The sequence below is a fragment of the Pituophis catenifer genome, unplaced genomic scaffold, assembly GCF_029215685.1.
Source record: "Pituophis catenifer annectens isolate HBS135680 unplaced genomic scaffold, rPitCat1.0.hap2 SCAF_4, whole genome shotgun sequence".
In the NCBI taxonomy this organism is placed as follows: Eukaryota; Metazoa; Chordata; class Lepidosauria; order Squamata; family Colubridae; genus Pituophis; species Pituophis catenifer.
The window spans coordinates 100,445,029-100,470,622 of record NW_027256884.1 but is presented as its reverse complement, the minus strand read 5'-3'; the positions used below and the strand labels follow the sequence as shown (position 1 = coordinate 100,470,622).

At 38.2% G+C, this 25,594-nt stretch overlaps 1 protein-coding gene across 1 annotated transcript; it reads right to left on the bottom strand.

Moving 5' to 3' along the window:
• Positions 1-5,837: 5,837 nt before the first annotated feature.
• LOC139317228 (protein spire homolog 1-like) lies at positions 5,838-25,594 on the bottom strand. The gene is made up of 13 exons (XM_070944230.1): positions 25,363-25,594; positions 23,951-23,994; positions 22,012-22,176; positions 21,408-21,533; positions 20,697-20,753; positions 19,471-19,596; positions 18,675-18,804; positions 16,652-16,827; positions 15,568-15,699; positions 14,454-14,515; positions 10,925-10,952; positions 7,224-7,360; positions 5,838-6,061 (listed from the first exon to the last, which is right to left on the bottom strand). Exons 1-13 carry the CDS (start codon positions 25,592-25,594, stop codon positions 5,884-5,886), a joined length of 1,593 nt encoding a protein of 530 aa, XP_070800331.1. The 3' UTR covers positions 5,838-5,883.

Sequence of the window (25,594 nt, the reverse complement as noted above, 5' to 3'; positions counted from 1 at the left end):
CGCACATATGTGCTAGTTGTTCCCGAATCTAGGGGGCGGTGCTCATCTCCGTTTCAAAGCCGAAGAGCCAGCGCTGTCCGAAGAAGTCTCCATGGTCATGTGGCCGGCATGACTAAATGCTGAAGACGTACGGAATGCTGTTACCTTCCCACCAAAGGTGGTACCTATTTTCCTACTTGCATTTTTATATGCTTTCGAACTGCTAGATTGGCAGAAGCTGGGACAAGTAATGGGAGTTCACTCTGTTATGTGGCCCTAGGGATTCGAACCACCGAACTGCCAACTTTTCTGTCGACAAGCTCAGTGTCTTAGCTACTGAGCCACTGTGTCCCTGTTTGTACAGTGATGGTAGCAGGTATCAAATATTTCTTTAACTTATCTTGTATTAAATCTATTTTAAAAAGCATTGTTCACTAGCCTCATTCCTGAATCAGAGTAGGAATTAGAGCAAGAAATAGCCTGCTAATATACATTAATGTTGGTTCAAGGACTGAAGGACTGTACATTAATGTTGCCATCTGGCTGTGCCCTTAAAAGCATTTGCATTCAAAACAGTATCGTAGTTCACTTCACTGTTTGATATGCTAGCCTGAAACTACTATTATTGTGTACTAAAAAAAAAATTCCCTATTTTAAGGAAGACAATGCTTTTGCCATCCCTACTTTCCATTCCATATCATCCCACTTTCTTTATAAACTAGTCACAATAAATGGTAAAGCGAGTAAAGTCTTTACAGTGCCTTTAACTGTGGGCTTGATTTATCTCCATAGATTAGTTTGACAGATACGGTCTCATAAAAACTCCAGACAACAAAAGAGCTCAGTGTGAGAGCTTATGAGCTAAGTAGTTATGAGCAGTACTGAAATCAAGCTAGAATGTGTTTCTCAGAGTTATTTTGCAAAGCTTTGTGCTATTGATATTTCTAGAAAAGCAATGGAATAGAAATTTCTGTAACAAAAAGGTGTGACACTGATAATTGGAAATTTTTTCTTTCTGACTTCATGCTACTTTGCATACAGTAGTTTTTAGCATTTTGAAATTACACAGAACCTAAAAGGAACAGTTGTGGAACACATACAACTTAATAATAAAATAGATTTAACCCATTTATTTCCCCATGCCACTAATATTTAAGGGCTGATAAATAAAATGCAGCAACCAAGAAATAAAAAGAAAATGCAATTGCATGCCATAGTGAGCTTATGGAATGTATTGCTTCCTTCTATATGTTCTGTATCATGTTCTCCATTTGAAAAAGCTATTGGAGTATTTTTTAAAAAAACAAAATCAACAATCATTTATTTATTTATTTATTTATTTATTTATTTATTTATTTATTTATTTATTTATTTTCCAATTTATATACCGCCCTTCTCCCTGAGGACTCAGGGCGGTGTACAGCCAAATAAAAACATAAATTACAAACATTAAAATAGTATTAAAAGAATAAATATAAATTTGGCCCCATAATTTAAGAACAATAACAAACCCATTTAAAATATTTAAAAGATTAAGAAAAAAAAAATCTTGCCACCAACTATATGAAAATAGATATAGAATGATTCTTCCAAGTAATCATGAATTTTAAGAATGTTTGCCAATCCATTTACACAGCAAACATGTGCATATGTACTCCATTTTTTCTACAGCTTGGAGAAGCACCATGCCTTCTTGTTCTAGGAATCCCTATATAATATGAGTAATCCTCAATTTACAACCACAATTTAGCCCAAAATTTCTGTTGCTAAGTGAAACATATTGAGTTTGCCCCCTTTTATGATCTTTCTTGCCACAATTGCTAAGTGAATCACTGTAGTTTTTAAATTAGTCAAACTGTTGTTAAATGAAAATGGCTTCCCCGTTGATTTTGCTTGTCAGAAGGTTGCAAAAAGGGATCACATGACCCCAGGACACTGCAACCATCATAAATATGAGTCAATTGCCAAGCGTCTGAATTTTGCAACAATGGCCATAAGTGTGGTCATAAGTTACTTTTTTTGATGCCGTTGTAACTTTGAATGGTCACTAAATGAACTATTGAAGACTACCTCTACTACCCATTTTATATCTCCCAAAAACTCCCAAGAATTCCCAAAAAACATAGTCCTAGATAGGGGGAAATTATTGTATTCCAATACTGCAAGAGTGTTTTTCTACAGAGAAAATATAATTTGTTGACTGTATAGAAGTGTCCTACTTTTCAGTCCTTTATTTAAAAAGTAATCCAATGGAAATTGTTGCATCCGGATGCCGCACACGTGACAAGGACAGAGCAGCCGATTGGCCCAATCGATGGCTACCAGCCGGCGGGAAATGGGCACTTCCTGATTGGCCCAGCCGCTGACAGCTCTGCATATATAAGAGCTGTCAGTGCCTCAGAAGTTGCCTGCTCTCCAAGGTCCTCAGCACCGAGCGGGTCTGTTGTTAGCTGCTGTTGTTTAATAAAAGTTCTAATTACCTAGCCTCGCCTCAGTTCTCATACATTGTTCTCAGAACAGAACAGAAATAATAAAATAAACTCATTTGGGAGTTTTACCATTCTAAAAGGAATGCTAAATAGGAAACACAGAGTGACTTCTGCAATGAAAATAGTCTCCTTCAAGAGAAACACATTATATCTATTTAAACTAAAGTAACCCTTCCACTTACACCTATCATGCTAAGCAGATGTGAGTAGAAAAGGGGGAGGGAATTTTGCATGGTTCAGATCCTTTAAGGTTCCAAGGTGTTGCATTTTGTTTACACCAATGTGCTTGGCTGAATGCGCATTTCCAGTGCTTTACACAGCCCTACTATGCAGCTGAGCTTTGTCACTGAAGAAGTTTCATAAAGACTGAAAAGCTTTGCTTCAGATTCAGGGTGCCAGTAATTCATATCCTGCTTACCATTCATTTGGACTAGCAAAGTTTTCTGGCTGTGTTGCCTTTGGAGATAATCCAAATGCTGCAGCTGATACCAAATGCTGTTGTGAGACTGCTGGCAAGATGCTTCTAATGTACATTTCCATCTATATTAAAGGTGCTACCTTAGTAGGCTTCCTGGCCCAATTCAAATTGCTGCTTATTATCTTCAAGGCATTATGAAGCACCCATTTTTATAAGTCTATGCCTTACTAGAATGTCTTTAACCCCGCATACAAATTGCTCTAATAGGGAATCCTCCAAGTCTTTAAACTCACAGTTCAAAGCTGCAGCTCTGAGGGTAGCTATGTATTGGTTGATAGATTCCCCTTCACCTTGGAGAATCTGCCTGAAGTTGAATCTGCGAGTGATGCGTGAGGGAGTTGGCGCATAGTGATTCTTTAGCTTCTCCCTCAAAACCTCCCAGGGAACTGACTGGACAGGAACAGGGGCCATCAAAGCCATCGCTGTGGTAAACATTTTGGGGCCGCATGAGTTCAAAAAGTGAGCCCTTTTTCGGCTGCTGGTCAGGCCTGTGTAGTTGTTTGCCTCAAGGAAGCATTCAAAGCGGGCTTCGTATGAGTCCCAGGTCTCAGTCAGCGGGTTGAAGGGAGCGAAAGTTGGAGGTGCCATCCTGACAAGGACAGGGTTCTAGTTCTCAGCGAAGCTGTTTGGGCAACATATTGTTGCAAGTGATTCAGATGGCCCTTGGCTAACATGGCCAGCTTCAGCTCGTAGTGACTTAGCTACCTGTCACCTCACGCCCGTAATCCCATCCTCGTCGCCAGTGCTCTGTAGAGCGATGGTGGGCAATAACTGAGGCAAGACAGGTGTAAACAGAACAGAGGTTTATTGCTAACAGCTAACAGAACAGCTTCAGAACTAGAACAGCAACTCAGGCGTTTGACAGCTATTTATACAGTAGCTGTCAAACCTCCCAACCAATAAGGTGGCTGGAATTCTCCCGCCGGCTCTTGGCGTGTCTTAGCCAATGGGAGCGCTGCGTCATATGTCTGAGGACCAGCCATAAGTCTGAGGACTTAACAGATTCTGTTTTTCTAGTCATCTAGAAAGGGCCTGTTGAAAATGTCCCATCCCTGCAAAGTAGATAGTGTGTGGCAGAGGTGGGTTTCAGCGGGTTCTGACCAGTTCTAGAGAACTGGTAGTGGAAATTTTGAGTAGTTTGGAGAACCGGTAAATACCACCTCTGACTAGCCCCGCCCCCATCTATTCTCTGCCTCCCACATTCCAGCTGTTCGGGAGGAAATGAGGATTTTGCAGTAACCTTCCTCTAGAGTGGGGTGGGAATGGAGATTTTATAGTATCCTTCCCCTGCCACACCCACCAAGCCACACCCACAGAACCGGTAGTAAAAAATTTTGAAATGGTGTTTCCACTGGTGTTTAGACATTACTTTGTTTGAACATTTATTTTGGTTTTGTATCAGACGTTACTGTTATAGGTTCGTGTTCTCTTTTGCTTACTTGTTTTTATGGATTATTTTTTACTGTGTGCTGTGAGAGGTCCTTTGGATTGAAGCAGTTATTAAACAAATATTTTCATTAATACAGATCAAGCCAAAGCATGCTGTGTTCATAGACATGTGGAATGCCCTATGCACTAACAGCAGGCAGATTATTAATCAAAGAATAACTCCACATGTTCTTTGGAAACAAAAATATTGAGTGAAGTATAGTAACATAATTTTATTAAATGCTTTTCTTGGTAAACCTTTTCCTTTTCCTTTGATATAAGACTTGTGTAGAAATGTATCGTGTGATTTAATCTCAAAAGTAGTTCAAAAGACTGCATATTGTTCAGTATATTTTAATTCGATATATGCCATATACAATAGTTATTGATAATTTCAAAACTACATTCCTTTTGAAACAAATATCAAACGCCTATTTTAAACGTCTACTTTGATGGGCACAAATGAATCAACTTTATTGTCTTCTAATTTGCTGCCTGCCAAAAAATTCTAGCAGCTGTTTGACCAACAGGTCTAGATTAATATGTTAGATGCTGAACTCTTAAAAGAGATCACAAGGCCCTAAATAGCAGAAATGAAAATTTCAGGATTTGTTGCCCTCTTGTGGAGACTTCACATCAAGCATTTCTGAAAACAGGTTCGTGAAACTGTATCAAAAGGCCCCTCATGGCATGTTAAATAATTTTAATTTGTTCTCTTCAGCACACCATGGTTAAATCTTCAAGAGGTGATTCTCAACCTGTCAGAGGAATAAATTAAGCAAGATATTTTCCCCCATGTCTAATCACCAAACTCAGTCTGCTTAGGTTGTCTAAGAATTTTTTCTCAAAAGGAAGACTGGAGCCTGTGCCCCAAAGATATCTGCTGAATCTGTTTCAGCCTTCCTTCCCCCTTTGCTAACCCTAATTACAAATAAATTAGAAAACATTGCATAGAACACTGATAACATGTACTAATTTATCATGTAACATGTAATGTTCGTACTTTGAGGCAATACACAATTTCTTAAAATCCATATTGCAGTCCATCAGAGCAACTTAACAGTAACATATTTAAAGTCAATCAGTTAATACAGTCTGATAAAACAAGTTCGCCTTAATTTTGGATGCTCTTATCCAAGCAAATGAGGAAAGGCAAAGAGACACTGTACATTTAACTACACTATAACCATCTATATCCTTCCTTGATGACAGTCCCTTATTTTAAGTGTATAGTTGCAACCATGTAGGTTTAACATTAAATATATAGATTTAAATTGTGACAAAAAGACTTAAAGCATGGGTTTTGAAAGTATTTATTGATTGCATGTAAAAAGATGTATATGATTTTTTCATTTTTTCTTTAATAAGTATAGTTTTTCAGATCAGGTTAATAGAATTCGTCCCGTTGGGTGAGAAGAGAAAAAATAAAAAAATAACAAGGATCAATTCATTTCAGTCTGTAAGATCACTGGTTTACATTTGTCCAATTTTGCACAGCAGTAAAAACCATTATTCCAATTCAGTCCATGACAGGCGTCTTTTTCTACAGGGAGAATGATGGGACAGCATCTCCAGAAGGTATTGCTCACATTTGATACAGATGTCCATGGAAGGCCAATCCATCATACTTTTTATGCGGCAGGCAAAGGGTGGTGTTAAGCAATGGGGTTCAAACACAAGAGGTACTCTGGAAGTCATGAGAAGAATTCAGATTATTTTCAAATATGCCTTTTTCATATCTTTATATGTTTTGAACACCTAGTAAGGGTGTTAAAAAAATGTTTTTTGAAGAAATGTGTGAGTGAATTTTCTACTTTGTAGTTTAATTTGCAACATGATAGGAACTAAAAGCTACTGTCTTCACATATCACACTAAGTTATAATAAGCTTGTTTGGCTTAGACTCAGCACAACTTGGGAACTCGGCAACTGTAGCTCTAATGTAGGGTTTATGGTAGGGCACAAAACTTTCAATTTTTTAGGACATGCAAAAAAAGTAGAAGCAAAACAAATAAATTATAGCGTCAGGATAAAAATAGATGTTATTTAACAAACATCACATTTAAATTTAAATAGTAAATTAAAATTAGTAATTTCCTGAAGGCAGATGAAATAGTTGGAAGTTACTAATTTTTCCTACCTCATTAAAATTACTATTTGATGCCAACTTTTGGAGAGTCTCTGGACACTTTCGGAGATCCTTTATGGCCATAGTTTATAGCATAGCATGATGTGTAAGCCAGGCCATTATGTCTTATTCAACAAACACAGGCTTTATATGATATGATATAAAGTCATATTTTAAATATTCCACTGGATCTTTTAAGTATTCACAATAGTACTTTTTCATGCTACCAATAGAATATCTGTCACAAAGAGACACATAGATGCATACTTCACATCTGATCTCTGTGATTCTTTTATAAGGTTCTGCGCAGAACGCAATTTCAAGTGTGAAGGTCAAGGTCAAGTGTGAAGGGATGACAGATAGAGGTTCTCCAGGACAATGAACCTGGGGAACTCCACTGGGAACCCTGAGATGGCCTCCACCAAGTCAGGTAGAAAGGTTGCTATGTAACAGGGAGGCTGGCACAGTAGTTTATTTTCTATTATAAATTAATAGATAAATAGATAATAAATAATATATTCATCTATAGAGATAAAAAAATGAATCAATACCATAATTTTCTGATTTATGAATCATGGAATGTGGAAGTCATTTTCTCAGCATAGAAGCATCATAGAGCATCCATCAAGTCTATTATGGACTAGTATTTGAGAGTTGGCAAGATAGAGCTAGAGAAGAGAATGTATTATTAATGTAGTTTCATCTTCATGGCAAACTCTCACCTTGATGAATCCCACTGTTCTACTTCAAGCTGTGCAGCTTTTTGGTTGTGCAGGCCTTGATCATCTTCCTTGTCCAGTTGTATTGCTTTAAAGACGTTAAGCGGAAGGCGTGCACAAGGTCTGACTGGCATAGACATCTAGAGAAAAATACCGGGATAATTAACCCATCGATCGAATCCTTTAAATCAGTTAATATAATAAATGAAAAGGATGTTCACTATTAATCTATATAAATAAAAATGTAAATGTCCATTTGTACATAACTGCACATCTCCGAAAGTTCTTCACCAATTGCTTTCAAATTTTGACACAACGTTGCATTCGACTACAGGCATGTTTATATATACCTATATTATATACATGTCACATCTGTGACAGGTAAAAACATGAAAAACATTGGAAAACATTGAAAAACATTGAAAAACAGTGCCATCTGCTGGACGTAAAACCAACATGGCAGCCTCCCAGCCCTGATTACACTCAACAGATTTCTGCTCCTTATATTTAGACTCTCCATATTGCTTCCAAGAAACTGCGCATTTGTAAGGCAGAGACGGCTGAGGGCCATATCCTGCCACCAGGCTCGGCAGGTAGGCAGCCGGCTTCCCACCGGGAAGCCCTCGCAGCCGGCGCTTCTAGGGCTGGCTCCAACCTCCCCCCCCGCCCACCCCACGAACAAGCCTCGCCCGCCGCTGCTGCTCATCCCCCTCGCCAGCTGCTCTCGGGGCTCCCTCCAAAGAACACCTGGCAATGAGGCTGCTTGGGTCAGCCAAGCAGGAACCCTCTGTCCCTCGCCTGGCCCAAATCACGCCTGGCCCAATGCTACCACGGGCCCTGAGGTCAGAAAGACCAGTTGCTAACTGGGGCTATGCGAATCCGGTCGGTGAGCGGGAGATGGAGGCAACTGGAGCCTCCCCCCTCTGGGTCGCCTTTGACCAGCACCGCCTTTGATTCCCAGGTGGACGCTCTGGCAGTTCACGGAGCCTACACGAAAATTTCGGCCTCTGGCAGAAAAGGGGCTCTGGGGAGGCTTCGGGGGGCGGAAACAGCCAGGAGGGAGGATGGCTGGCCCTCCTTTGTTTCACCTGGAAGAGTGGGGGATTTAATCATTCCCCTGCCCTTGGCAGGCAGGGGAGGAGAACTGCACAGCAGGGGTCCAGTGGGGTGTGCGTGGCTCCTCGCTTTCTTCCTTCGGGCAGGAAGCCCCAAACCAGCCTTGAACCCCCGCCGCACCCCCTCCCTCCCTTCCCTTCCCTTCCCTGCTATGTGTCTCCCTGTTGAGCCCCCAGAGAACATCTGTGTAGGGAGGACGGAGGGAGCCCCCGAGTTTCTCCTGTGGTGCGGAGAGCTGCGAAGCCCTGGCCTGAAAAGCTAAGGGCGATGGCGGGCGATGCAGAAGAGGCCGGGCCAGAGATAGAGATAGAGAGAGAGGGAGAGAGAGACATAGAGAAATACAGAGAGACGGGGGGTGGGGAGATAGACACATACAGAGATATATAGAGAGAGGGTGGGAGAGAGAGAGACAGAGAGAGATACAGAGAGGGGGGAGAGAGAGAGACACAGAGATACAGAGAGGGGGGGAGAGAGACATAGAGAGATACAGAGGCGGAGAGAGAGAGACATAGATACAGAGGGGGGAGAGAGAAAGACAGAGAGAGATACAGAGAGAGGGGAGAGAGAGATATAGAGATACAGAGAGAGGGGGAGAGAGAGACACATAGAGAGATACGGGGGGAGAGAGAGAGACATAGAGAGATACAGACGGAGAGAGAGAGAGACATAGACAGATACAAAGAGAGAGGGGGAGACAGAGAGGGAGGATTTTGTGGTTCCCATTGTTTTTTAGCAACCGGTTCTCTGCCCTAATCAGCAGCTGGCTAGGCGTGACTCGGGGGTTGTCATGTGACTGATGAAAGTGAGTGACATTGAGTTGGCCATGCCCACCAAATGTTCGTGGAGAGTTTGGAACTTCAGCCTTGCTCTTTTAGCCCACTGGAAGCACCAGACTGAGCCACAGCAACGTGTGGCCAGGTCCAGCTAGTATTAAATAAAAAATGAAGCTGCGTGTTATTAAATAGGACAATGCAACATCAATCAGATACGAAGTACCATCAAGCAATTTGATAAATGTTTTATACATTAATTGCTTAATGGCTCCTAAACAAAACTTTATAATATGGGTTAAATTTACACAATGTCTTAGTTGCTCTAACATCTGTAGTTATGAAAACCTTTGAAAGGCTAGTGCTGTCCCACTTGAAAACCATCACGGATCCGTTATTAGACCCCATGCAGTTTGCATACCGAGCAAATAGATCAACAGATGATGCTGTTAATATGGCTCTGCACTACATCCTACAATATCTTGAATCTCCAAAGACCTACGCAAGGGTCCTCTTGTAGATTTTAGTTCAGCATCCAACACCATCATTCCAGACATTCTTCTAAGGAAGCTAAACCAGCTAGCGGTACCTGAACACACTTGTAAGTGGATCATAAGCTTCCTACCAGACAGGAAGCAGCAGGTGAAGCTAAGCAGAATCACATCAGATACCTGTATAATTAGCACAGGGCCCCCACAAGGCTGTGTGCTCTCTCACTTCTCTTCTCTCTATATACCAATGACTGCATCTCAAACGATCCATCTGTTAAACTACTGAAGTTCATAGATGACACAACAGTGATCGGTCTCATTTAAGACAATGATGATTCCGCATACAGACAGGAGGTTGAACAACTAGCCTCGTGGTATGACCAGAACAATCTGGAACTGAACATACTCAAAACCGTAGAAATGGTGGTGGACTTTAGGAGAAACCCTCCCATACTTACCACCTCTTAGACAACACAGTATCAACAGTAGAGACCTTAAATTTCTAGGTTCTACGATATCTCAAGACCTGAAATGGACATTTAACATCAAAAACCTCATCAAAAAAGCACAACAAAGAATGTTCTTTCTGCGCCAACTCAGAAAGCTCAAACTGCCCAAGGAGCTGCTGATACAGTTCTACAGAGGAATTATTGAGTCTGTCATCTGCACCTCTATAACTGTCTGGTTTGGTTCTGCAACCCGACAAGACAGACACAGACTTCAGAGGATAATTAGAACTGCAGAAAAAACAATTACTACCAACCTGCCTTCCATTGAGGACCTGTATATTGCACGAGTCAAAAAAAGGGCTGTGAAAATATTTACAGACCCCTCGTATCCTGGACATAAACTGTTTCAACTCCTACCCTCAAAATGACATTATAGAGCACTGCACACCAGAACAACTAGACATAAGAACAGTTTTTTCCCGAACGCCATCACTCTGCTAAACAAATAATTCCCTCAACACTATCAAACTAGTTATTAAGTCTGCATTACTATTAATCTTCTCATCGCCCGTATCACCCATCTCCTCCCACTTATGACTGTATGACTGTAACCTTGCTGCTGGTATCCTTACGATTTATATTGACTGTTTCCTAATATGATTTGATTGCTTATTTGTTCCCTATGACTATCATATGCACCAAGACAAATTCCTTGTCTGTCCAATCACACTTGGCCAATAAAGAATTCTATTCTATTCTATTCTATTCTATTCTATTCTATTCTATTCTATTCTATTCTATTCTATTCTATTCTATTCTATTTTTGGTCAATCAAACAAAGAGAATCATTGAAAAAGAAAATAAAGAAAATAACTTACTTTGATGCAGCAATCTTTGCAGATGACACTAAAATTAAAAGGTAATACCTGAATTATATCAATAGCAATCGAATAAAATGAAATAACAAGAGAATTGAATATAAAGAAAAATAATAAAGGAATTGAACAAAAATTAAAATAAAAAAGGAATTGAATAAAAGGAAAGAAATAACAAAGGAGTTACAAAATAAACCACAAACATAAGGTACAAAATAAGTTTCAGGACTGAGAAATTGGCTTGTTATTTTTTCCTTATGCCTGCATGATCAATTGCAGGCTTTCCCACAAAGTAAAGATCCCAAATGCCACAACTGCAAAGTCTTTTATGAAATGCTTTACTGCAATTAAGTCTGAATTTAATCAACATGTGCTCAGGAATGAAAATCTTGGCTTATTTTGAGGGAAACCAAACAACAAAAATAGTATTTGCTATTGCAGTGGTAAACAATTATTTTTTTGGCTTTGAAACAACTGGAAGAGAGTGTCAAATTTTCTGGGAAATACAATAATAGAACAGGTTTGGAAAACACCATTTAGGCAGTGTTTTTCATACTTGACAACTTTAAAATGTATGAATGTCAACTCCCAGAATCTCCCAGCCAGTTGAAGGGCACTGATGTCCAGATTTAGAGCACAGAATCCAATCCCTGCTCAGTTGAAGAATTGCTTCAGATTTCATAACAGAAGGTAACCATGCTGTTTTGGGAAAAATAGCCAAGACTTTTCTTTTCTAAAGTCTTGGTTACTTTAGAGTGGCAGATCGAGGCTGGGAGTGTACAGATAGTCCTCGATGTACGACCACAATTGAGCCCAAAATTTCTGTTGTTAAGTGAGACATTTGCTAAGTGAGTTTTGCTCCGTTTTACGACTATTCTTGCAACAGTTCTTAAGTGAATCACTGCAGCTGAGAAGTTAGTAACATGGTTGTTAAGTGCACCTGGCTTCCCCATTGATTTTGCTTGTCACAAGGTTGCCTAAGATGATCACATGACCTTGGGACACAGCATCAGTCATAAGTATGAACCAGTTGTCAAGCATCTGAATTCTGGTCACATTTTTTATAGAATAACAGAGTTGGAAGGGACCTTGGAGGTCTTCTAGTCCAACCCCCTGCTTAGGCAGGAAACCCTACACCACTTTAGACAAATGGTCTGGTCATGATCATGGGAATGCTATAAAGGTCATGTGTGAAAAATGGTCATAAGTCACTTTTTTCAGTGTTGTTGTGGTCACTAAATGGTCACTAAATGAACTGTTGTAAGTCAAGGACTACCTGTACTTTGATGCGCTCCAAATACTCCCCCTTGGGAAATAAAAGCACAGGCATGGTAAATATTTCTCTGCTGTTATTGCATATTCAGAGTACTGCCTGGCAGTCTTGTTTAGGGCTACCCAATACCTTTTTTGGTAAAGGGACTCTAAGAGTTTTATCTTCAGGGCCGTGCTGAGGCATTTTCAACAAACCTGGGAGATAAAATTGCTCAGATCCATTCTCAGACGAAGACCAAACATGGGGCAGATCCATTGGAAATCCTTGGAGAACGTTCTTATCGAGCTATTTGGGAATGATTTGATTTTGTGGGACCCGAGGAAGTGGACAGATTCCACTTTTGTGGGACTGCATGCATGACGATGGTCAAATTCAACTGAGAGATGACATGTGAGTGGGTCCTAGTGACAATTAATTCATTCTTGAGGAAGTGTTCCCAGTACCATTTAAAGAGGTGATGCTACACTCCCTCCTCAAGAAACTGGACCCTACTGCTCTGGATAATTTTAGTGCAATCTCTCATCTTCCTTTTTAGGGATGATCACTGAGAAGTTGGCCACATTGCAGCTCCAGAGGATTCTGAATAAGGCAAATTATCTGGACCTCTTCTAGTTAGGTTTCAGGCTCAGACATGGGATGGAAACATCATTGGTTGAACTTTTGGATGATCACACATCTTAAAGTTGCCTTTGTTATTTTCCATTTCATTAATGGAAGTTTGCTTTATTTCCCTCATCCTGAAATTCCATTTCAGAGAGACTTCCTGAACTGCATATTTAGAAGACTGTCTAAGAGAAGAAGTAATATGCTTCACCACTAATTCTGTGTTGCTGGCAGGCTGACAATCCTAAATCAATTCACAGAATATGAACTCTGTTTAACATTTTTTTAATCCTTCTAGTAGAGTTTTCTAAGTGAACTATGAACAACTCACTCCTACATTTGTATGCCGATCTTCCTCATTTATCAGTCAGAAGACTCAAATCCAGGAAGCCCCCACTGGTACTTGCACAACTTCTGCCCAACAACTTTAACATTGATTCCCAATTGCAGCCAATGCTGAACACCCAGATATAGGAAGACATAAAAGACCCCACAAAAAAGCTGCCAGGCTTTGAACTATCACGTCAGCAATAGGGAATCCTGAATAAGATTTGCATCTCACATGGTGTCTGCTGGGATCCTCCCTCAGTGTGACTGCGAGGTCCAATGTCAAACTGTAGAACATATCATGACCGGCTGTAAATTGAGGGCTTATACCAGTCCAGTATCTGATTTTTTAATATAAATGATGCTGTGTTTCAATGGTTAAATGGCCTAGACCTAGACATTGGTATTTGAACCTATATATTTTGAACATTTATATTTTAGTGTGTTTTAATAATCTAGATGAAATGTTAATATATATTGCGAGTCCATGTATAATATGCCATATGCTAAATAAATAAATAAATCTAGGTGAATTAGAAAATTGAATATTTAAAACAGCAAAGCAATTAAACGTATCAGTACATAGTAGGGCGGCACAAAGAATTTGAAAGGGTGCTTCTTAAAATGTATTATTGCAGGGGAGACACTCTTTCTTGAAAGATTAAAACTGTCATATGTTTTAAGTGCAAGTGTTTTAAAGTTTTCCCCAGTTCTTTTTAAATGCTTTGCATAGCCCCAATAAATGATAGAGCTGCATCCTGTTTCAGATACAGGAGTGGTAGAATGTAAGTGAACATGAACACAGCACCTGCTTATAACTCATTTGCCAAGACTGGAAGCTTCTTCTCAGCAGCCATGCAATCCTGGAAAATGACATAGCTACTTTAATGAGTAGGAAGCAGAGGTTGCTTTGGCACCACTACACATTCAAATCCCTCAAATCCAAAGCATTTAGCAGCCCTAATAGATAATAATGAAAGACATGAGAAGAAATACATGTAAAACAGTGGTGGGTTGCTATATAGAACTATAGAACCTATAGAACCGGTAGTAAAACTTTCAGGAGGCCCCGCCCACTGACCCCAATGTCACCAAAACGCTTCTGTGCATGTGCACACGCGCAGCGCCCCTGCAAACCAGTAGTAAAGGTGAGTAGAACCCACCCCTGATGTAAAAGCTAGTACCCAGGATAATATAGACATTTGACTTTCCCCCCAAAAAACTTAACCACACAAATTATAGGTAAAAAGGAGTGCTTTTCTCTTACACAGTAATTTAATTATAAATTATAAGAAGTATATAAATTATAAAAAGGTGCTGTTTACTTACCTGCTGCAGAGATGACACACATAAGGCCATATAAAGAATTGGTTGTGACAAAGGAGACAAAGCTGTAGATGGAAAGTTGTGACAAATGGTCCAATTTCTTTTTATAATATGATAAAAATCAATGCAAGTAATAACACTCGCACAAAGAATGAAGAATGTCTGGAGATTAAAATGTGGGCTACAGTTTCTGCAGTAATCTTATAGCTTCATAAACCATCCCTTCCAACCACTGAAAAGACTGAGAATAGGCTTTGCATTATGGAAGCGTTCTCTGCACACAAATGTAAAATGAGAAAAAGACCAAAAACAACAAAAAATCCTATGCTAGACTAATTGCCTTCTTCAAAATGTTTCCACCAGGATATTTACATTATTTTGTATGCTTAATCTGAGTGAAAAACCTGTATGCGATATAAAAACACTAATAGGAATTCATAAAAATGAAATAGGATAATAAGGGGAATGGAACTTTTAATCTCATTTTCCTCTCTTCTGAGACGGTGGGTGGTTTTTTTAAAAAATAAAATGGGGCACATTAAACCAAGGATGGATTTCAAAACCTGTCGCTATTGGTTTGCTCGTGGGCGCGCGCTCACATGCAACGCTTCTGCACATGCTCAGAAGTGTATGGGTGGGTGGGCAGAGCCTCTCGCCACCACCGCTACCAGTTCGCCCAATCCGGTGCGAACCGGTAGCAACCCACCACTGCATTAAACGTATTTATTTGTTATTGGGGGGGGAGTAGATGGTAAGCAATTATAGGAAAGAAGCTTCAGGATTCTACAAAAAGGAGAGGTGGAGACAGCCTATGATCTACACATTGTTCAACCTGATCTATTGGCAGGAGGATTAAAAACAAAGCAACCAACCAACCAACTAACCAGTGGTGGTATTCAGCCGATTCTATCCGGCTCGGGTGAACCAGTAGTAGCAGCTGCGGGAGGCTCCGCCCACCCGCCTGGACATAATCATGTCCCGTTTTTGATGCTTTGCTCATGAGCAGAAGGCCCTGCGCATATGTGCAGGTGGTGCGTGCGCTAACATTTGCGAACCGGTAGTGAAGGTAAGTGAATACCACCCCTGTAACCAACCAATCCTCTTATTAGAAAATTACCTCAGCCCTTGAAGGAAGATTGCTTGTTTCTCTTTGGCAGGAATCTTTTATTTCTAAATATCTTGTTCCCATTAAATCTGCAATGCTTGGTAATGACCATCTTGAACATGTCCGATTGTAAGTAGGTGACAACTATAAATCAAATGAAGACATTCAGAAATTTATGCTAAATTTGTAATAAAATTATTTAGAGATAAACTTAGTGAAGAGTTTTTAGTTTGATGTGAATAGCTTAAAAAATAAGAAATTCAAGCACACCACTGAGGACCAGCTACAGCCATATTATTATAAACTCAGGAAGTTACATAACTTTCATATTTATTCCTAAATAGAGGAAATTTTATGTATTTATTTATCTCCTGCCTTTATTATTTTTTATAAATCAAGACAGCAAACATACCTAATAGCAATAGCACTTAGCAATCGCAAAAGCACTTAGATTTATATACTGCTTCACAATACTTTACAGCACTCTCTAAGAGGCTTATAGAGTCAACATAGTGCCTCCAATTTGGGTCATTATACCGACCTCTGAAGCATGGAAGGTTGAGTTAACCTTGACCCAGTCAGGATCTAACTCTTGACAGTCGGCAGAGTTAGAATGCAATACTGCATTCTAACCACTGCGCCACCATGGTTCCTCTAATACTTCTTCCTTCTCTTATTTTACCACAACAACCCTGTGAGGTGGACTGAGCTGAGAGGATGACTGGCCCAAAGACACCCAACTGGCTTTCATGGCTAAGGCTCACAGTCTTTTGGTTCCTGGCCATAACCACTAGACTATATTGGCTCTCTATTTTATAATATACTAAATGAATAACTGCTAAGGTAATGGTATGTTAATACCCTCTATTTAGATTTAAATTCCAAGGCTTGCACATCTTTAATTATGTGCACATAGGGAAGGCACAATGCATTGTAGGGTTTTGTGTGGCTTCAGAGCCAAATCCAAAAAAAGAGGAGCAGTAGCAGCAATAATTCCCCAAACCACTGGAAGTTTCTCTACCCTTTCAATATGAAGATTTGGATAAATGAATGTGTGTTGAAAAAGAATAGATAAGCATCATTTGTTTGTTCTTGCCTTGGTTTCTGATCCCCTGCCATCCTCACATAACTCTCTAAGTTTTATTTTTAGTTCCAAATCTGAGTGAATGCAGCTCGACCGTGTTTTTTTAGCTTTTGAGAGGTTAATGCTGATGTTTTGTTCAGAGATTATACTATTATGTGGAGAATCCAAGACGAACTTCTGAATATCTCCTGTACAAAAAACAACAATACAGAATCAAAAATGTAAATAGAAATTTTAAACTATTTTTACTTTCTTCAGAGATGATAAAATACTTACAGTTAGTTTTCACTACAGCAGGGAATATATGACATAATGATGTACAATATGTCTGGTTCAAATATTTCATTTCATTTCTGTTATTTAAGATCCTCTTATGTTTCTTCCAGGATTCCATATGGATTAACCATTTTTTTAAAAAAAATCCTTTATTAATATTTTATTATTTTATTTTGTTCTAACAAGGTTACATACTTGATTTGGGAGAACTGTATAAATATAAACTATTATTTGCATTTTGGAACTTAATTCTATCAAATGGATATAATTTTTTTCAGGTATATGCTAATTGGCTTTTTAACTAACCAACTAGAGATACCGGTAGTTAAACTATATCTCTACTGCAAGAAAGCTATTCTCATTACTAGCCAACAACTGACACTTGAGTCGTATGAGAATATTGTAATTTTATTGTTGTATCACTTAATTTGAAAAAAAAAATATATGCTTGAACTCCATGACTTCTCTCCATAATTGTAGTTTTAATGACTTAGAGAAGTAGAGATAATAAAGGTTTGCATTTGATTTCCAAAGATTAAAATAATGGATAGGACAGTTAATATTCTAGAAGCTAAAAACAAAATTAAAAATAATCTACATAGGTTAGATAGGCTATATAAGTGAACTGAAAGTAACAGGGTGAAATTCAGCAGAGATATAGGCAAAGTTCCTAAGAAAAATAAATAAAATGTGCAAGTATAAGGAAACAGAAGCATGGCTTGGTAATAGCATCAAAAATTCCTGAAGGAGTGTTACGCAGAAGATAACCATGATCAAGTCTCTATTGTCCCAGAGTCCAGGACATAGAATTAAGGCCCTAAAGTATATCAATTTAAGCATACATTCTGGTTGAGCATAGGAAAGGAATTTGAACATGGTACCAGTTACCAAAGGAAGTAGTGAATTTCTTTTCACTGTACGTTTTTCAACAGAGGTTGTACAGTCATTTACTGGAAATATTTTATTTTGGATTTTTGAATTGAACAGGGCATTGGATTCAAAGTTCTACATGCTTCTTTTAAATTATGATTCCATTTTTAAGGCATTTGTTTATATAGACTATATATCTGAGGATCTGGTAAGTATCACCCTTGTTTTATACCAGATCATTATATTGGAACCTTCATCAACAATATTTGCATATGCTAGCTATAATGAAAACAAAGTTCTTAACCAAGAGTAGAAAGATAGAGAGAAAAAATAGAAATGTTCCATTGAATATGCATAGGATATGCTGGGATTTCTACCCCTAATTTTGATTATAAAAGAAAAGTTCATTGATGAAAAAGCAAAATGATGGATGTATTTTTTTTACACATTTATTGGTGTAACAATTACAACATAGATCTTAAAAATAAGTTTATTAACAGAGGAGGGATTTAAAAAAAATGAAAAAACAAAGGAACAGGTGAAAAAGATTGGAACACTGCCCCTTTCTACCCTTTTAGCCCAAGTGAGAAGAAAAATATTGAAATGGTGTTATTTTTCAGGATGGTGGGAAAAGAAGTATCCATCAATCAGAATAATCATAAATGTGTTATGGATGGGACATAACTATGGCTAAACCAAAGAAAGAGATTTTTTAAGTTGGCTTCATTTCCAGCCACTGACTTCATTTCCAGTCTCCACTGACTGGAAACAAAGTTCAACAGCTTCAGTCTGCTGAAAATTCCTGAAGCTCTAACCAGTACACAAAAATTGTACACAAAAAACCAAAAATTCCAAGACATCTACATGATCAAGAATGTCTTGAACATACCCTTATCATTGTTGCTACCTTTCTGTTCAAAGATAGGTCGAAGTTTAGGTGGATTTTTCACTTCCATCATAAGCTGCTCATGCAGGCTGAATTTTCGACAGGTCTTCTCCTTCAATTTCCATACTGATACCTAGCAAACACAATAAGTTATAAATGAAAGATGGCAGGAATCTAGGGCCTTGCAGCCCAAAAGATTGTCAAGCCCAGCACCACACACAAAAAAAAGGAAAGAAAACCACTCTCTGGCATGACAGGAAAGTGCAGACAGAGAGAACATAGTCAGCCAAAGAAGCTAGTAAAATTGAAGAGGGAAGACTTGGCACATGGGGTAGTGGTCCCATGGATCAACCTGCCTGGGGCCTCTTCAGCCCTCATCACATTGATAGAAGATGTCTCACAAATGAGAGAGTCTCACATCAGGGGTGAAATCCAGCAGGTTCTGACAGGTTCTGGAGAACCGGTAGTGAAAATTTTGAGCAGTTCGGAGAAACGGTAGCGGAAATTTTGAATAGTTTGGAGAACTGGCAAATACCACCTCTGGCTGGCCCCAGAGTGGGGTGGGAATGGAGATTTTGCAATATCCTTCCCCCAGGAGTGGGGAAGGAATGGAGATTTTGCAGTATCCTTCCCCTGCCACGCCCACCAAGCCACGCCCACCAAGCCACACCACGCCCACCAAGCCACACCCACAGAACCGGTAGTAAAAAAAAATTGAATTTCACCACTCTTACACATATACTGTATATGTCTCACATATACACAATAAAAGCTAAATCTGATATGACCCAATACTTACTGCATGGAGGCTGTAGCGTTTGTTTTTGATATCATCCACCACCATACTGTAGGGTGAAAGGATACCTTCTCCTGGAGGAATGCTGTGCAGAGTTTTCCCCATAACCTTCTGCAGTCTCATACTTTTCTGTAAATAATCAAATACATCCTACCACAAACCATCCTGAAATGGGGAAGCCCAGCCTGAAGGATTCATATTAGCCTGCAGGTGTATTATATTGTATGACTCCTAAAATACAAGTTGTGCGTATTTTTTTAAAAAAATGTTCTTGTACAGACCAGCTTATAATATTCAGAATTTCCACTGATATAATATGCTAAAATGGGAAGGGATTTGTAATCTGAAACAAGCAATGACCTTAGGGTTTCATAATGCAATCTTTTTTTTTCCTTCTTAGCATTTTCCTGCAAGTGCAGGGTTGAAGTTTTTTTTTCTTGTATCCATCAAGTATTGAACAAGGCTTGGAAGGAAGAGCTGGCAAGTTCATAGGCCCTTTGTAATTCTCTCTGAACAAGGAGAGGACTTGAGACTGTCCACAAGTGCTCCATACACTTTCTCCTTGTGAGAAAACTACAAGACAGTGGTTTCCACTGGGTTTAGAGCTCTGGGAGATAAAGAAATCCTTGTCTTACCAGTTAAATGGGATATACAAATAACAAACCAAGAGAGGAACCTGGATAATTTTCCTATATTGGATTTACAAAAGAGACTTATTAAAGCTTTGAAGAATTTTATGAGATGGAACAAAGAAAAAATGAAAAGAAATTAAGTTTTAGGACATTATTTGAAGGGACTAAAGATCAAGATTGTTAAAAGTAAAAGGAAGGAATAAAAAGTTGTTTTATTTGATCAAGGATAAAATATATGTGTTGCTATCTCTTAATGGACTTTTGCTGCTGATCAGAGCTGAACAATGTTGTTTTATGGATTTGTTTTTAGATATCAGATGGGATATGAAAAAAAGAGATCATTTGTTGTATTTTATGAAGTGATAAATTACTAAAATTGTTTATACTAGTGACAAAGGGGGTCACTGCTTTTTATATTTCTTCCTTTTCTGTACTATATACTTTTTTCTTTCTATTCTTTCTGTTTTTCATTTCTGCATTTTTTATTCATTTTTAGTTTGTATTAATTTTTATCTTTTGAATTGTAATTTTTAATAAAATGACTATAAAAAAAAAAAGAAAACTGATATTGAAAATAACAAAGTAGACCATCCCTACCCAATTGTTTGTCTTCTGTGTGGCAGAACAGTCTTCTACCTCCATTCTTCCCAAATACTGAAATACATTTAAAAGAATTTTTTGTTTGCTCAGCGTAAACCCTTTGATTGCCTTTCCAACCTTCTGCACATTTTCCCTCCAATTTCAAAAGAAAAATTATGATGTGATGAAGATACTGAAGTAGTGACAAAGAAAGATTTAGTTACTCTGTTCTCGCATCCCCCAAATCAGGGGTGAAATACTCCCAGTTCGGACTGGATCACCCGATCCGGTAGCGATGCCGACGGGTGGTTCGGAGAACCGGTAGCAAAAATTCCTGCCCCCCCCCATACCCAGCTGAGCCGCCCATTCATCAGAGGCTTTTTTTTTTAAAAGCATTTTTTCTACAACCTCTTCGGCCGAAAAAATGCTTATAAAAGAAAAAAGAAAAGCCTCTAAAGATCGTGCAGCTCAGCTGGGATCGTCAAAGAGGTTGTAGAAAAAATGCTTTTAAAAGCCTCTGATGATCCCAGCTGAGTTGCCTAATCGCCAGAGGCTTTTAAAAGCATTTTTTTTTACAACCTCTTCGGCCAAAGAGGTTGTAGAAAAAATGGTTTTAAAAGAAAAAAAAAAAAGTTGGCCATGCCCACCCAGTCACATTACCCCCACCACCAAGCCACGCCCACAGAACTGGTAGTAACAAATTTTACATTTCACCACTGCCCCAAATACCTCTTTGCAACTCTGTATGGTTAATGTAAGTTTCTGAAGCTCAATGTAGTCAGAGAACAGCATTTGGCAGATGGTTGTATAATGACTGGCAGCTTCGGATGGTCTGTGAAAGTGATCCTCACAGGTCTAAAATGGAGAAACAGTTATTAGCTCTGGACACATATTCAATTAAATTCATTAAACTACTACTGAAAAAACTACTGAATTTATAGACCTGACATGCAAATCCTGCTCCATGTCCACTGAGTCTCTCTCTACTCAGGGAACAGCTTGTAATAATACCATGTCCCTATGAACTTCTATAGTAACTGTATTTAAAAGTTTCCTATTAATTAAAGTATTTAAACTAATTGTTAAAATTAAATGAACAATTAACTTAAAGTTGCACTTTAAACTAAATGCATTCAAAGGAGATTAGCATAAGGAAGAAAGAAAGGAAGAAGGAAGGGAAGGAAGAAATTTTTCCTATATAGATAGATTCATTCCACCTCTGTTCTTCCTTAAACATACTTTATACTGAATGTATAACATTATTTTTTCTACTCATCCAAAGGATATTTAGAACAAATGGCTAAAGATATAAATTATGGGAAACATACAAGACCTTGATTACATCCTGTAAAGCAACTGCGGTGTTTGAGGTCTCTGCGTTCAGTTTGAGCATAAATGTTATTAGCTTTGCCAGGGACTCACTCAACTCTCTCTCCATATGGCTCTCGATTCCCCAGTCTAGAGCTTTGTAGATCAATTTTCCTAATGATTCTGTCAACTAGAAAGGAAATACTGAGTGATCGGTCAATTCTGAAAATCTAGGAGAGTTTTGTCAAAATCAATACACAAATGGCTGCCTGGGTGACTGATATTAGAAGAAATTAGCTACTATTTTCATCTGTCTCTAGGCATTTTAAAAACAGTTTTAAAACAAAATTATAAATAAAAACAAATACAAAACTAAAAGTAATAAAACATTAACTAGTACAGTAACTTGAGGCAGCTGACAATATTAAAACTAGAAAACGGTTAGAGCGTGGGGATAATCCTGACATCAACTGGGGGAGAAAACTATTTCACTGAGATCCCCATCTACTCCACTGCCAAAGAGTATCATCAGCCACACATTAAGGTTAAACTCAGGAGTGAAATTCAGCAGGTTCTAACAGATTCTGGAGAACCGGTAGCAGAAATTTTGAGTAGTTTGGAGAACCGGCAAATATCACTTCTGGCTGGCCCCAGAGTGGGGTGGGAATGGAGATTTTGCAGTATCCTTCCCCCAGGAGTGGGGAGGGAATGGGGATTTTGTAGTATCCTTCCCCTGCCACGCCCACCAAGCCATGCCCACATAACTGGTAGTAAAAAAAATTGAATTTCACCACTGGTTAAACTAGAAGGAAGTTTTTTTTGTATCCCTACTTCCAAGCTATGAGACAGCAGTAATGTCTTGAAGATATTCAGAAAGGATTAAGAAACAGGTACAGTGCCACTAGCCCAAGTATTCAATATACAGCATAGAATCGCCTTGAGTAACCTGCCTCTTCTGAAATCATTTCAAGAGCAATCTCTCATACAGCTTGTTACAATAATTCAGTCTTGAGATAATCTATATACGAAATCATTGGCTGAACTCTTATGCACCTCTTCATGAGCACTTTATGACAATTCAGAATCAGTTCTATATTTGTGCTATTATACATTATTAGAAGAGTGGGAAAGACGCTAAACTGAATCCAGGAGCTGGGAAATGGCATCAATCAAGATTGCTATTTCTATTGCTATTGCTATTATCTTTTGTTGAAATGCAACAGAATAATGACATGATGGCTTGACAATTTTTCCTTTTACCAACTAATATGCTTATATGCTACATGAAATAGCAATAGCACTTAGACTTATATGCCACTTCATAGTGTTTTACCACACTGTGTAAGTGGTTTACAGAAACAGCATTTTGCCCCCCAAAATTTGGGTCCTCATTTTACCAACCTCAGAAGGATAGAAGGCTGAGTCAACCTTGAACTGATCAGGATCGACCTCCTGGCAGTGGGCAGAGTTAGCCTGCTGTATTGCATTCTAACCACTGTGCCACCATGGCTCCTGAAAAATGTTTTATGATCAAAATGATGGGAGAAAAAGATCAAAAGGATGCATAGGATGAAGTGGGGTGGTGGTGGTTTATTCACCAGTAGTAAGTATGGATAGGATGCTGATCAGATGATATTTCTTGGATTTGAGGATGATGAACATAACAATGATTGGCATCTACTTTATAAAAGTAGAGGAGTGGAAACATTATGGATGTGGAAATATTCTCAGCTTTAGCTATTCTATTAGGTTTTTTTGCCAAAAGGCTACATGGGCCATCACTAATGAAGACAAGTCTATGAAAATCCCACATGTTTATTCATGTTTACAAGAAGAACGAAATCCCATCCAAGTTAAATGAATTATCTAACAGCCAAACCTAAATATAGTCACTTCCAAATCACTACATTATTTTGCTAATGTCAAGACTATGCCATCAATTGTGTCAAGCACCATAATCTTACCTTATCTTCTAAAATCTCTCTTGGCTGTTGATTTATGTGACCATCTGAAACAAATGTTTTTGTCAATTTCAGTTTAAATTTAATTTGCATGTTCAGGGTGACCATGGAAGATATTGATAATAGATTGATTCCTGGTTATTTTTTAAAAAAAACTTGTCAAATAAGGACAGCTGAACAGCACTCTGTGGATCATAACCCTAGTTGTTAATGAAAATATTCCACTGTGGATAGATGGGAAAACCTTTCTTTTGTCAAATGGAATATGGGGGAGGGAGGAAACACTATAACATCAACATTCATCATTTCCTCTAGACTACAGATAGCATCCTTTCTTTACCTGCTGCTTTCTCCCTTCATGGCCATATTGCTAATGCATCTGGAAAACTTAGGTTGAAGTAGGCTGATAAATAGGATTATAATATTTTAAAAAGTAACTGGATGAAGGTAGTCATGTATTTTATAGAGGACTACCTTATGTTTACAGAGTCTGGTTTAAAGATAGATCTCAGAAGAGACATGTTGAATTTACTTGGCCATCAGATCGGATAGGCACATATTCCCCAGTTATTATGGGAAGGTGTACTATACTTCTATTTCTGTAATCATTATTTCTATAAATCAGCATAAATACATTATCAGAATATACACATTTTTCTAGCTTTTAAGTGTGATGATAGACTTCCAATGTTTCAATATATAGTGCATACTCCAGTGTTTTATTAAAGTTTTTATATAACATCACCGGTATAATTTGTTCCTTTGATTTAAGACAATATATAAAACTTCAAGCCTTCTAGAGGTATTTTTCAAAGGGAAAAAATTATCAGATACCTATCATTTTAAGAGAAGAAATGAAAATCAGGTTTTTAAAATACTTTAAACTCTCCTGCTGTTTACTCAGTGGTGTCCTTCAAACAACAGCTTGTCATTATCAACTTTACATTACATTATATTACATTAATTACATTAAAGTCAAATATTCAAATCTGAATTAACAGGAGTTGCTCATATCTAATAAGCATTTTTTCTCTACTATAAATACATTAATTTTTCTTTAGTTCTATTAACAATTCAACAGAATTAGATTTTAGAATTTTTATTTTAGAAAGGAAAGCACCATCAATTTAGATGATGTAAAGTAAATACTACTACATTAAATTTTCATAAACTGTAGTCACAGAGAAACATTTGCAATGATCTTAAATTCTATGACTTATTCTAGTTCCCATTATTTACTCACAAACCACAGATGGTGAGGTGATTGTTTCCAGGTAAGTACATTTAAAATTAACATCTTAATTAGGGTAACTCATAATACATTGAAATATTAAGGGAAATAAGAAATTGTAGAAACACATACTTGTAAATGGAAAGAAACCACCATTTTAGTAATTTTAATTTCAATTTCTTACCATAGTTATGTTTGATAGGGAAAGATATACTACCGTCAGAATGAATATAGAGTTCATCAATATCGGAAATCTGCATCTGTACTACAGAATCCAGTCCCTGAGCTAATATCTGATTCATTTTACAACAACAGTGAAAGCAAATAGCCCAGGCTTGTTCTTCACTTATGGGCTGTTTATAAAATCTTAGAAACTGAGCTAGAGAGACCTTAGTGATATCCTTTGTATTAACCAT

Bases quoted from the DNA above. Each gene is read 5' to 3' on its own strand.
- LOC139317228 (XM_070944230.1), bottom strand. From the start codon at position 25,594: ATGGTTAATACAAAGGATATCACTAAGGTCTCTCTAGCTCAGTTTCTA. The intron at 20,754-21,407 runs GTATTTGGGGCA...AATGTATTTCAG, and splicing joins CCATACAGAGTTGCAAAGAG to TATTTGGGAAGAATGGAGGT. The intron at 18,805-19,470 runs GTAAGTATTGGG...TGTGTTTGCTAG, and splicing joins AACGCTACAGCCTCCATGCA to GTATCAGTATGGAAATTGAA.